This window comes from Eutrigla gurnardus (genome assembly GCF_963514095.1).
Source record: "Eutrigla gurnardus genome assembly, chromosome: 4".
NCBI classification, from domain to species: Eukaryota; Metazoa; Chordata; class Actinopteri; order Perciformes; family Triglidae; genus Eutrigla; species Eutrigla gurnardus.
Window position 1 is genome coordinate 10051072 of NC_139918.1, and position 12620 is coordinate 10063691.

At 41.5% G+C, this 12620-nt stretch overlaps 2 protein-coding genes across 3 annotated transcripts in view; both read left to right on the top strand.

The window, feature by feature from the left end:
- The window catches only part of LOC311012983 (WD repeat-containing protein 37), a 265141-nt gene that overhangs the window by 95945 nt on the left and 156576 nt on the right, over positions 1-12620 (top strand). The gene's annotated exons all lie outside the window — the stretch shown is intronic.
- The window catches only part of LOC311012966 (solute carrier organic anion transporter family member 5A1-like), a 33677-nt gene that overhangs the window by 3886 nt on the left and 17171 nt on the right, over positions 1-12620 (top strand). For both annotated transcript variants that reach the window (XM_084008806.1, XM_084008807.1), the window contains one exon: positions 11893-12025. In XM_084008806.1, the coding sequence (XP_083864932.1) occupies positions 11893-12025 (133 nt within the window). The remainder of the gene's footprint in view (positions 1-11892; positions 12026-12620) is intronic.

Sequence of the window (12620 nt, forward strand, 5' to 3'; positions counted from 1 at the left end):
CACCACAATGTGGATTTCTGTCACTTGAGAAGGAAGGGAGAGAGAGGGACAGGGAGAGAGGGGGAGAGGTCAGCAGCTCCATCAATACTCAAGGAAAAATGTAAGTACTTCTACTCAGTCTGAAAAAAGTGCATCACTGTATCCCTATCTGTCATATTCATATTCTGATGCATATAAACCTGTCATTTATCTTTCCGTTTCCCACAAAAATATACAGATAAAATGGGAATTTAGGAAAGGTGATTAATCGTGAATAATCCACAGCTACCCTGTGATTAATCTGATTAAAATGTTTAATCGATTGACAGCCGTAATTTAAATCCAAAATAGAGATGCATCGAGAATCATTTAATAATCGAATCGTGAGGGGACTGAAGATTCCCACCACTAGGCATTAAGGAACCAAACTATTTGGATGGGGTTGAGGATGAGAACAACCATTTCTGTATGGAGCAGCACCATTGTCATGTTGAAACAGGAAAGAGCCAAACTGTTGCAACACGTTATTGTCTGAAACGTCATTGATTGAAGCCCATAGATGCACTGGTCTGCAGACAATGTGTGACTGCACATGCATTCACCATTTGGCAGCTGTGTGTGTTTCAGCAGCTCGGCAGTTTGAAAATGCAACTGCAGCGAGCCTCCAACACCACATTTGTCACAACACCAAACTTTTGAAGTACTGAATAGGTGTTGCCATGTTCAAAGGCACATTAGCAGCAAGGCTGAAAGGGCAGGACGTTGAAATCAACAGTTGAGAGTTCCTGTAGCCCCTGTTTTTGCCCCCAGCATGGCCTAGATGTTGACGGTGGGACCCCTCCCTTTCCCTTTCACATGCTTCCCCAGAAGTTCTCGCTCCAGTGGACTCAAACAAGGTAAAGCCTAATTAAACCAACAAATTATGTTATGAAACAGAGTTAGTGAGGTGGAGGGAATAGGGGAAGGTATTAGTGCATTCCTATCAGAGGCTTGGCTCTGGTGCAAGCTCCCCTTTTTTCTTTTTAAAGCGACCAGTGGCCAAAAGCTTTGATCAGTGGAGCAGCCAGTTGGTGCTACAATGATGCTTGTAAGGAGTCTGGAGGGCATGGGGTCCAGACTCCTCCAGCTTGTGGCATAGAAATGTAAAAAATGAAAGTGTGAAAGAAATTTGAGAAAAATTTAAGAAATTTACCCTTTTGCTTGGAATTGGCAAAAATCATGATGCCTTTGGTCTTAAAGCGGGGGAAAATGACCTAAAGCACGAGGACACCTAAATATCACACCCAGCATTCAGATAATGAACATGCAAAAACACAAGATAAAAAATAGGGTTTGAAAGTAAAATAACAATAAAAAAGAAATAGTTCCCCCGCCACATTTTGAATATTTGGCCATGGATCTGTGGAACAGCCAGTCACTTTAGGGTTACTTGTAGGGCTCCAGAAATGATGGAAGAGTGTAAAAAAATGACTAACAATTTCATGTCATTAGAATGTTGGAAAGAAACTTTAATAATCCTGTGGTGGACATGTGGAAAAAGACTGGCTGTAGTGCACCGACATTTTTAGAGCTCTTTCCATGCTAGGAACTACTAGAAGGAAAAACTCGGTTTTCAATCTCTATGGAAGTGCAGTATCACTGATATCGCCCTTTAATTTGTATATTATGAACAAGGTGTACAAAGAAAAAACATTAAAATCCAACATTTAAATGAACGTTAAAGGCCTGTGTCGGCCTGTCCTCCACCTAGTGCTGAAATAATGGGTTGATTCATCTTATCAACATTTATTTACAAAAAATTTATCAACATCAATATTTTATTAATAATACATTTTTATCAGGCAAAAGCACCAACATTCTGTCTTCAAGTTTCACAATTGTGTTTTCTGCTTTATTTTCTTCTTTTTTTCATTACTTTTTGAATCCGTTTTATATCTATGACCTCACCAGCCCCATTATATCCACTACATTTACAAACCAAGCACCAATATGAAGTTTAATTTGGACTTATGCATCAGACATTTTAATTAATAATAATGTCTGATAGGTAAGTCTAAAATAATTTCTCTTTTGAAAATCTCAGAAGTTAATTCATTGATAAAATAGCATACAAACGCATCCCATTTCGGATTACAGAAACAAAGCTCTCATCCTGGGCCTGTCACGTTTGTAGTGCAGGTTAGCATCATAGCTAGGCTAATGTAAGTGTTTAGCAAAGCCTAGAGGGTAGGCTATATCCAATCAGAGGCAGAGTAGGAGCGGGTTGTAGGCGTGCCCAGTGAATCAGTTTAATCTCTCCAACATGCCAATCATAATGTGTGACATCGGCCAATGCCTGCCCTTATTAGGCCGATTTAAACAAAAAATGTCTGCAGACAGATCTGTAGGCAGCCTTTCGGAGCCCGTGAGTTGCCAGCGTCGCAAGTTGCCGCCGCTGCAAGCCGGGAGCTGCCAGTGCTACGAGCCGTCTTGTAGTATTGTAGTAGATGGAGAGTCAGCTCTGCTCGCCGCCGGCCCCACTGAAGTGAGGTCCAATCCCAGCAGAGCAGCCGGCAGCTCCCGGCTCGCGGGCTGGCAGCTCGCACAGCAGACGGCTTGTGGTGCCAACGGCGAGCACAGGGGCTGGCAGCAAGCTTAGGGGCGGCTCTTGCAGGGTCAGCGGCACGCCACGCCATTTTATTCTAAAAGGGCCGGTCCAGTTCCGCTTACACCCCAAATCTGAAGTGAGGTCCCACCACTGATCTGTAATAGATCTGTAGCATCAGTGGGTCCCACCCCCTATAGCAATTTTGTGTCTCATTTGTTGTTATAATTAATTAAACTGTTGTATTTTATCAGTTGCAAAACAAGAATGTTCAAGGTTCTTTATTGATTACGTGCACAGAGATGCAACGTAAAACATGATAACAACAAAAACACATCAGCATTATAGATCGGCCATCGGCCGCCCTGCTCTCTAAATATCGGCATCATGCCACAAAGTTAGGAGCATGGAATTGTCCAACATCTCTTGGTATGCTTAAGCATTCAGAGTTCCTTTCACTGGAACTAAGGGGCCAAGCCCAGTTCCTGAAAACACCACACACCATAATTCCCCTCCACCAAACTTTACACGTGGCACAATGCAGTCAGACAAGTACTGTTGTCCTGGCAACCGCCAAACCCAGACTGGTCCATCAGATTGCCAGATGGAGAAGCATGATTGGTCACTCCAGAGAACGCGTCTCCACTGCTCTAGAGTCCAGTGGTGGCGTGCTTTACACCACTGCATTGCACTTGCTGATGTACGGCTTGGATGCAGCTGATCGTCTGTTCTACACCTGTTGCCATGGAAGTGATTTCAATTATTTGGATGGGTACTTTTGGCAATATAGTGTATGTATGACAGTTTATTTTTCCTCCCTCATTGTTCGACTAATGCTACCGTCAGCATAAGTTGAAAAAACAGTCTTTTTAATTTTTTTTTTCGTCTGTTATTTTCTTGCATTGAAAAAAATATTCTTAAGCACTGTGTGGAGGAGTGTGGAGCTAAAAAATATATCAGCTCCAACAGCCGCTTTGGCAAGTAGCCAAAAAGTCTGTTCAGACCCACTTGACCAGTAAACTCTGGTATTCAGTTGTTTGTGAGAGCTGAATGAAAACATTTGTTCCCCGGCCTTAACGGTTTGAGAGCAGAGTAGAGTATCCCAGCCAACAGCAGAAACATGTTGGTGTGGTCGGTTGGTTTAATGACCGCAGACAGCCTCTCCAGTCACTGGAATGAGGACGCTGTCCATTCAAAACCATGACAGTCCAGTCCAGTATCCTGGAAAAACACAAACCAGCAACGTCCTGCCAGCTTTTAACAGGTAAGCGTTGTGTAAGAGCTTACTCACACATTGTGCTAACTAGAACCATATAAGGTACTTCAGCTTCAGCTGGGTTCCTGGTACAACCTTTTATGAAGGTTTCACCTGGAGCGCTTTCAGGGGGTTCTACTGAAAACCATACCCAAACGGTTCCACGCAGAAGCCCCAATGAGATGTTTTACATAGAACCCTTCTACCATTTAATGGTTCCATTACTCATAATAAGAGTGGATGGAATTGCATATTAATTAACTTTTTCTTTTGCCATTTTTCTGGAAATCTGGATGCACATTACTACTGTACAGCTGTTGTGGAATACATGTTGGCTAGAGTTGGGCCGATCTATGGTTTCGCCGATCTACGGTTTCACCAGTTCGGGGCTAAACCGGTTTGATTTATGCAAACTGGTTGAACCGGCATTTGTCTTTTATCACACGTTCTGGAAAATTAAAAACATCAGCGATCTGTGCCGACGGAGTCACGGCACTCAATCCAACTTGTCTTGCATTAGTAATAAGCAGCAATAATTACAAGTGATTAGCATAATATTGTGTTTATTATTAAGCAAACTAACAGAGCAGAACTAACTAACGCAAGTGTCTGAGACAGCCGGTGTGCAAAGTGCGGAGCCAAGCTGCCGAGTGAGCCGAGGCCGGCATGACAGAGATCACATTTCAGTCGAGGTGGGAGGGGGAGATGCGCTCGCCATACCTTGTTTGTTATTTACGGGGCCGAAGCACCATAGATCCAAAGAAGATAAAAAATGCTTTGTAAAATGAGACACCATTGCGGTATTACGCCGCAAGGCAAAGTTATATATAACTATATAAACGGTGCGATCGCGGCATATTTTGGACTCTCCTTTCCGTGATTATGGTGCAATCTAATGTGTAAAAAAAATGCTGAATGTTTCACTCGGGAAGGGCTGCTGTGGCAAGTGCGACAACTAGTGGTTAAAGTCGGTGTACCAGTCCAGTCCAGTGCTTGGCTTACTGGTTTCCACATTTTTAAACTGGCCAAAGCCTAGTTTTGGTAGTTGACTCACCTGCTCAAGAGGAAACAAAAATGTGCTTCGAAATAATTTTCAATTTATTTACAGTCCCTTTCAGAGTTTTAAATGCCACACAAAGTATTATGGTGCCTTATTTGGTGGATAATGTGTGAACAAAGGCCTCTAATGCTACTTAGCCTTCCAAGGCGGTTATGTTAGTGGCAGAACGTGAGATGAGCGGAGACAGATGATGTCTTTAGTAAATGTGCAGCTGTACTGTGGATTCAGCAGGAATGCCATGCAGATAGACCACCACTGTATTCAGTCAGCCCACTGCTGTGTCTCTGCACACACATCTTAAAAACACAGATTGATCGAGTACTTGCAAAAGCAGAGGGGGGATAAACGCAAACCAAAATCAAGCTGTACCATTTGTCTCCTAATCCTTGTCGGATCAAAGGTGTTTTATGGTTAATCTCAGCTGCTAATGGAGATAAAAAAGAAGTCTAACCATGAGGGAGATTTATACTTGCATTTCTAGTGAATCTTTAATCAAATGGCTGTGCCCACTGGGAACATGGCCAGGCCAGAAGCTACATCTGCAACATCTTCTGTTTGGGGCCTGCCCCGCCTCGAATAATAACAACAAGGGATGTCATGGCGGCACAAAGATGGGGTTTATTCCTTTGTTATCAAATTCAGAATCCAACTGAAGACAAGCCCATATTCACAGTGCAGTAGCTACTTGATATTTCTCACATTGTAGTAGATTTCAGAACATGGCTGCAGGGATTTGCTAGTGGTAACGACAGGGAAAGGTCAGGTAAATTTGGCCCAGTTTATGGCATTACCATACTGTGTAGTGCCGGTAAGGGCGTAACAAACTTGCTGTCTGCTGTAGAACTAACATCCTAGTCCATTTTGGCCCTGCTCTGTGGTAGCCTACATATGAGATCATGCCCAAAGGCGTAACAGACATCCATTAGAATAATTCAGCACAATATTGCTTTGTAACCCCAATAAGAGACGCTCTGTTTGGCTCCCATGCCATGCGCTTGAAATTTGAATGTGTCAGAGACTCAATCTGGTCCTCAACAGCATCAATATTATAGTTAATAGTCTATATAATGATACAAATACAGATGGTACAGATTTAACAGATGGTCTAAAACCCAACAATATTCAGTACAAATAAATCAGAAAAACACAGAGTGGGAACTGTAGAAAGTTAATCATTTAAAACAATAAACCGTTATTGATAGCGTAATTTTCTCTCAACTAAACATTCACACAGGACTGTATATTCAAGACGAGCTGCGTTTTAATACAAATAATACCTGATAAATCGAGGACTCTGAGGCTTACAGTAAAATAGAACGTTTTCTCTCATCAGAAAAAGCTGATGTTCTTAAAAGCCTCTCGACCAGCCTCCCACAGCAGCTTAACATGCCACGAGGTTTGGTTATCATGTTCCCTGGTATGTTCACAAATATTGATTGAGCAGTGGATAGAGAGCTTGAGTAAAAGCGTCCCTACGCTACTTTAGTTCAGTTCAGAGAGCTTTTATTGCCTGGTGCGAGTAGACGAAATCAGAAGTGTGGTGCGAAGCTGAACAGTCAAAGCAAGGCACTTACACAGGCACAGTTAGTGGTTCAAATACCTGCGGGGGTCACTAATAGCATACACACTCATGGTATCGCCAGGTACTTTGGATAAATGCATTACCAAACGGTCTGTTTATTTTTGACTTAAAGCCGAGAAGGTCATATGTGTGTTTAATTCCCTTGTATGTGTTCCTTTTGATCAATATGAATGGCAAAACATGTGCATGAGGTGCTGAAACAATAGGTCAGTTAATGGTCTCAGATTGGAAATGGGAACAAGAATTCGGAGTGGCCACAGGATGTAAAACGTTGGAAATGTACATTACTGAGCACTTTAAGCCGATACATGACTTCCAGATCCAGTGAGACAAAATGTAGCGAAATTCACGGGAGCTATATACATGCATCACCGATTTATCTCCGGAGCATCCCTTTAACACTCAGTGGTTGTTATACCTGTAAATCTAAGTCAACGTGAAGGAAGCCTTCTCTCAGTTTTCATGGATGCTGCAATCTGATGTTGCCGCTGGCAGCCCGTTGGGAAGTTTAAACGAGACAGTGCTGTGTCAGCAGGTTGCCATGACAATGCTGGGCATCATCCCTGACATTTCATTGTGTCTCCCCTCTGCCTTCTCGCTGCAGTCTGACCTCGGCTGTCTGTCTGACCTCGGCTGTCTGTCTGTGCGCATGAGTTGGATGGAAGAGATACCGCTGCAGTTTTGAGTTTTCTTTTCTTTTTCTTTTTTTTTCTTTTTTTGAAGTCACAAATAAACCAATCCACCAACTGACAACAATCTAATGAAACCGCAAGTAAAACTTGGCAACTCCAACTTGGCAACTCCAACCCAGATTTATGTTTGTGATTAATGCTAAATGAATTGGAGCTTACAAGCGTTTTGCTTGTTGATTTGAGGTTCACTTCTCTCTGAGGCTCTTGAAGCCACACAGTCTTTCAAAATTACAATTTACATTCATTATTTATTTTAGTAGCGTTTCCTCTGATTTGCAGCTGCCATTAATCTCTTTTATGGGCGTGTTGTGGTCTGTCACTGGCCCAGCAATGTAATCAGGGTTGTCGAGATGCAGATGCATACACCCTCATTATGATGGTGATGCGACAGTGTGTTCAGAAGTTGCTCACTTCTAATAGTAATAATTATAGAAAGTTGACTCTGTTCGTGCACAGAATGGAATTAAAGTATAAAATTAAACATTGCTCAAGGTTTTTGTCCATAAAGCATCGTTTTTTGGCAAAAAAAGAGGCCGCAGGGTGCTGGGGAGTGCTTCATTAAACGCTGTTTCTATGACAACAATATTTTGACGATATATATCCCCAATCTTACCACTGTTGTTTGATAGCTAGCATTGGCACTTTGCTTCTAATATCTTTTGGGGTTACTATCTATTAGTTTTGAATTTTTTTTTTTTTTTGCACCATGAGCACCACCAGAAGGATGAAGGTAACCCAGAGTTTACCCAGAAGTGACCTCGCTGACCTAATACAATCTGAGCCTCAGACTCTTTGGGTGTGTCCAACTGGTTTATCCAACCAACTTTTGGTGTCTGACCAGCAGTGACTTTTTTCTGGAGGTTTCAAGCTTGTTTGCTTGCTTGTTTTGTCCAATTAACTGTCAAACAGTATTTCATAAGATTAGCATTTAGTAGCTGGAGGTCATACTTGGCATTTTTGTTTGAAAACTGACTCAAAATCTATTAATGAATTGAACCAACTCTTTCATTTTCTCAGAAACTGTGTGTAACATCCAGGCTTGGTCCACAAACACTGAAATTAATGAAAACCGCTGGACAGATGGTCTTGAATAACTTAACATCCTCCATCTCTCTGGCTCCCATTTCCCATATTCCTCGCTTTCTCTTTCTGCTTTCCCCTTTCCTTTTCTTTGCCTCAACTCTTTTGCCTTTTATCTTTTTCACTGTGCATCTATCTTTTACAGGTATGTTTCCATACACCTGCTTTATGTGCATTTTCAGTTTTGCATAGACAAATCTGACCCAGAAATGTTAAAAAATATCTGCTTTTGTTTCCGATACTGTAGATCAGAATAGCGAGGATGACTAGAGTGGGCTTAACCGCTACATCCAAAGTTTATATCCAGGTTACATGTGGATTAGGAGAGTCCAATTTTATTTTCATTAAACACAAGCGCTTCTTTGGGCGACACGAGTGGAGTGCATAATTGTTGTTCGGAAACACTTACTCTACTTTACTTTAAACCCACCTCCTGACAGGTGGTTGGATCAACCAATTTCGTGGGGAGTTTATCCACTGGCTCTTTCCATAACGCCCTTCTCTATATAGAGATGCTTCAATGTGTTTTTGCAGAACAATAATACTAGTTTTAAGTGGTCTGTGGTGTTTCTGAGAGACTGTGGCTCAATTGATTGTCACATTCTCTTGGTAGGTAGCTGATGGAAAGAAACTATTTTTGATATTCCCCTAAAAACTAGTGATGAATAGCATTTGTAATATTTTGATACAAATCAAAATAGTACATTTTTTATATGAAAATATATTTCTCTACAAAAGCCTTTTTTATTTAACAAAAGCAGCTGGAAAAGAAGTTAAGTTAAGTTACCTAAATAAAATACACGAAAACCTTAATCAGAAAGTATACAGAACAAAAGACAAGCTTATGAATCTGACATACAGCACCCATGCATCAAAGTTTCTTCTTCTTAGTCATGTCACACCTTCTGTAATATATCATAAAGGCAGTGGAAGTGCCCATCTGCCTTTCCCACATGCAGTCTGTTCGTCTTTCATCCCACTGCTGACGGTCTGCATCATGTTGCGTAACATGGCAGCATGCCAACCGAGGGTTTTCCTTCTTTTCCTGCTAGATAAGGGATTATCCATTATGCCGCTGGGTCCCCTTGGAAAGCTCGAGCCCTAAATCCCGTCCCGATGCTTTATCATCCTAGACCCTGGCTATGCCAGTCTGATGATGTAATGGTGTCGTGGGGAGAGTGGAGGGCCAGAAGTAGCTGAGGAATGTTTTCTTGCGTTAGGGCTGGCTGGGCTGAAGGCAGTTTGTAGTCCCATTTCGCTACATGAGAAAAACACAAAAAAGCCTAAAACAATACTGTATCATACACTTTATTGCCAAAATGATTCACTCACCCATACAAATAATTGAAATCAGGTGTTCTCATCACTTCCATGGCCACAGGTGTATACAAGCAAGCAGCTAGGCATGCAGACTGTTTCTACAAACATCTGTGAAAGAATGGGTCGCTCTCAGAGTGGGGTCACAGAGGTCACCAACTTTCTGAAGAGTCAATCACTACAGACCTCCAAACTTCATGTGGCCTTCAGATTAGCTCAAGAACAGTGTAGAGAGCTTTATGTAATGGGTTTCCATGGCGATCAGCTGCATCCAAGCCATACATCAGCAAGTGCAATGCAAAGCGTCAGATGCAGTGGTGTCTTTTAATACCCTTTGGTTTCTTTGCAGGCACCTCTTATTATCAACATCCCTGATGCTCAGTAGACGTTACCAATGATGTTCTGGGAGGTTTTAATTGCCTGCTGTAGACCCCTGGGTCATGTGACCAGTCAGGGTGCTTTCTATTGCTGCTCTTTGAAATTTAACAAAACCATGGCACAATTTTGCCTTAAGTTTTTTTTAAAGAATTACAGCCATTTGTGAGCTTCTTTTTGGATGTGATGATCATGTCGGTTTGGTTGTGATGCTGGTTGACTGTTGTTCAGACACAATGTCAATTATTATTATTATTATTTTTAACATGTTAAACTTGATAGAAAAATATAGTCATTTTGTTCCAGGATATTGACAGAACTACCAATGGTTTGTTTAACATTGTTTTGGTTTTCCACTAGCTTCCAATAAGTAGTTGTTACTCTTCCCGAGTTCATTTAAATACAAATATAACAAACGATAGCATTTAAAAAGCACACATGAACTGATTGCTCAAATGCAAAGGCAAGTAATAAAAAAATTACACTTCCAAATCCAAAAACAAACTCTGAAAAAAAAAAGGTTCAAGATTTGGAAAAATTGCAAAGGAAAACCCTGCAACTTTATAGTCCATTTTAAAGTGACTTGAGTATTGAAGTGTTTGCATGTTCCAATAAGCTCAATCGACCTTTTTACAGCTGTCGTAAATAGTAAATGGACCTGTGCTTTTCTACTCTTTCTGCCATTCAAAGCATTTATATGTCACCATTTACACACCCTCATTCATACACTGATGGTAGATCAAGTGATTTTATTTTAAGATAAGTTAAGATAACACTTTATTTTTCGTTTGCACGGAAATTTGTCTAAAAACATAAATATAACAACTATGACTAATAAATATGATGTTATGATTTTGATAAAGCACAGCATTGCTGATTAGAAATTCTACTTTGAAACTACTGCTGACATGAACCCAGAGCTCCCAGTGAGTTCCCAGGACTCTTGACAATTGGATAACGTTCAGTCTGGTCCAGTGCCTGGCCCAGATTTGAGTTTTTAAGTCATGCCACCGGATTATTGTGCGTTTGCTTTCAACTCCGGCCAAGGTTTTTAAGACGTAAATTCCCTCTAATTGGAGAAATCTTATTTTCAGCCTCAAGCAGGCGCCTTATTACACGGTCATATGATCTGCACACATGAGCCACACACACGGCCCTTTGTACCCCGCTCATGACGCTAGATTAGTTTGGTTTGAAGGGTTAAAGTGGAGTTTGGGTAATTGAACGCCGTTGACGCAGAAGTTGATATACAGTTGTTCTTGTCTGGCAAATGTCCAAGTTAGGTGATCAGGATGACGATGTTAAATACTGAGCAAAAATCAGTGAACATACCTATTGATTAGCCTCCCGCTAATGTGTATATTTTCTCGATCACTTCTTTTCGTCTGTGCAGTTAAAAAGGGAAGTACAGTGCACAAAGTCACTGTTTGTTCAGGTAACACCATCTCTCTGTAATGCGAAAGGGTCCATCAGATCTATGGTGTGTTTTAACCTCTTTTAGCTGACTGTTTTGGTTTTATGGCACTTTTACATTCTAGCTCAAGCCAAATTCATAATTGTACGCAAAGGAAAGTGTTTGTGACCATGTAGACCGACCTATCCGGACTTGTTTGCTTGGCCACTACATTATGAGCAGCAAACAGAACTACCCTGCGTCGGTGGTGTCCACAGCTCTCCGTCTATACGCCTGTTTGTGAGTATAACCGAGGCCTCCAGTAGGCAGCTCTTTCTCAGAAAAACAAGCTGCGATAAACTCACTGTACACGACCACGGCACTGCTCCGCACCAAACAGCAGACCGATATACATTAAGAGTCTCATTGCTGAAGAAAAGGGCAGATTTAGAAGTTGATGAAGATTAAACCAGAGCTAAAAGGAAAGTGAAAAACATTCTCCCCGTGTTTTAATACTTGATTATTTCAGCTTTAAAGTCTGAAGGCTAATCGTATCTCTGTTCTCCTCTCCCCAGCCATCATGTATGTGATGGGAGCACTGGGTCCAGCAGCTGGCTACCTACTAGGAGGAGTCCTCATCGGCTTTTACGTGGACCCCAAGACTGTCGTCAACATTGATCAAAGTGACCCTCGCTTCATTGGCAACTGGTGAGAACAATCAGGCTGCTTTGGGCTGGTTGAAGTGTGATATACGTGTGTGTTTGTGTGCAATAAAGATACGGCTGGAAGTCATTTATCCTGTATAATACCAGTGTTTCAGCACTTATACCCCAAACAATATGGTTTCCAATACCTACATTTGGAGATTACAAATGATTTACTAACTTATGATAACTAGTGATATTCTTTACTTGTCATATTGTCAACAAATCCTGCGAATAGACCCAAACACATCAATGAGCCAAACAGCTACAATGTGTGAGGGTGGGGGTTGTGACGTTAGGCGATGAACTCGGGGATCGCCGATACCTTTGCCAATGTTGAGATGATATCTGGGTCGTTTTCTGTTCATGTATGCAGTTGTTGTTATCGTTATAAGATGAATGGGTTGAATTGCCCCGCTTGTAACTGGCACTTAGACACACGTGTCAAATCTATGTATCTCGGCACCTTTAATTAACTGTCGGGCAGATTCCCCTCACTCACTGTAGTGGATGGGAAAATAATATCAGTTAATCATCTCTGTTTTCTCTGTTTTCATCTCATGGAGCTGACATGAGAAGTATTTTGGTTCAGTTCATGT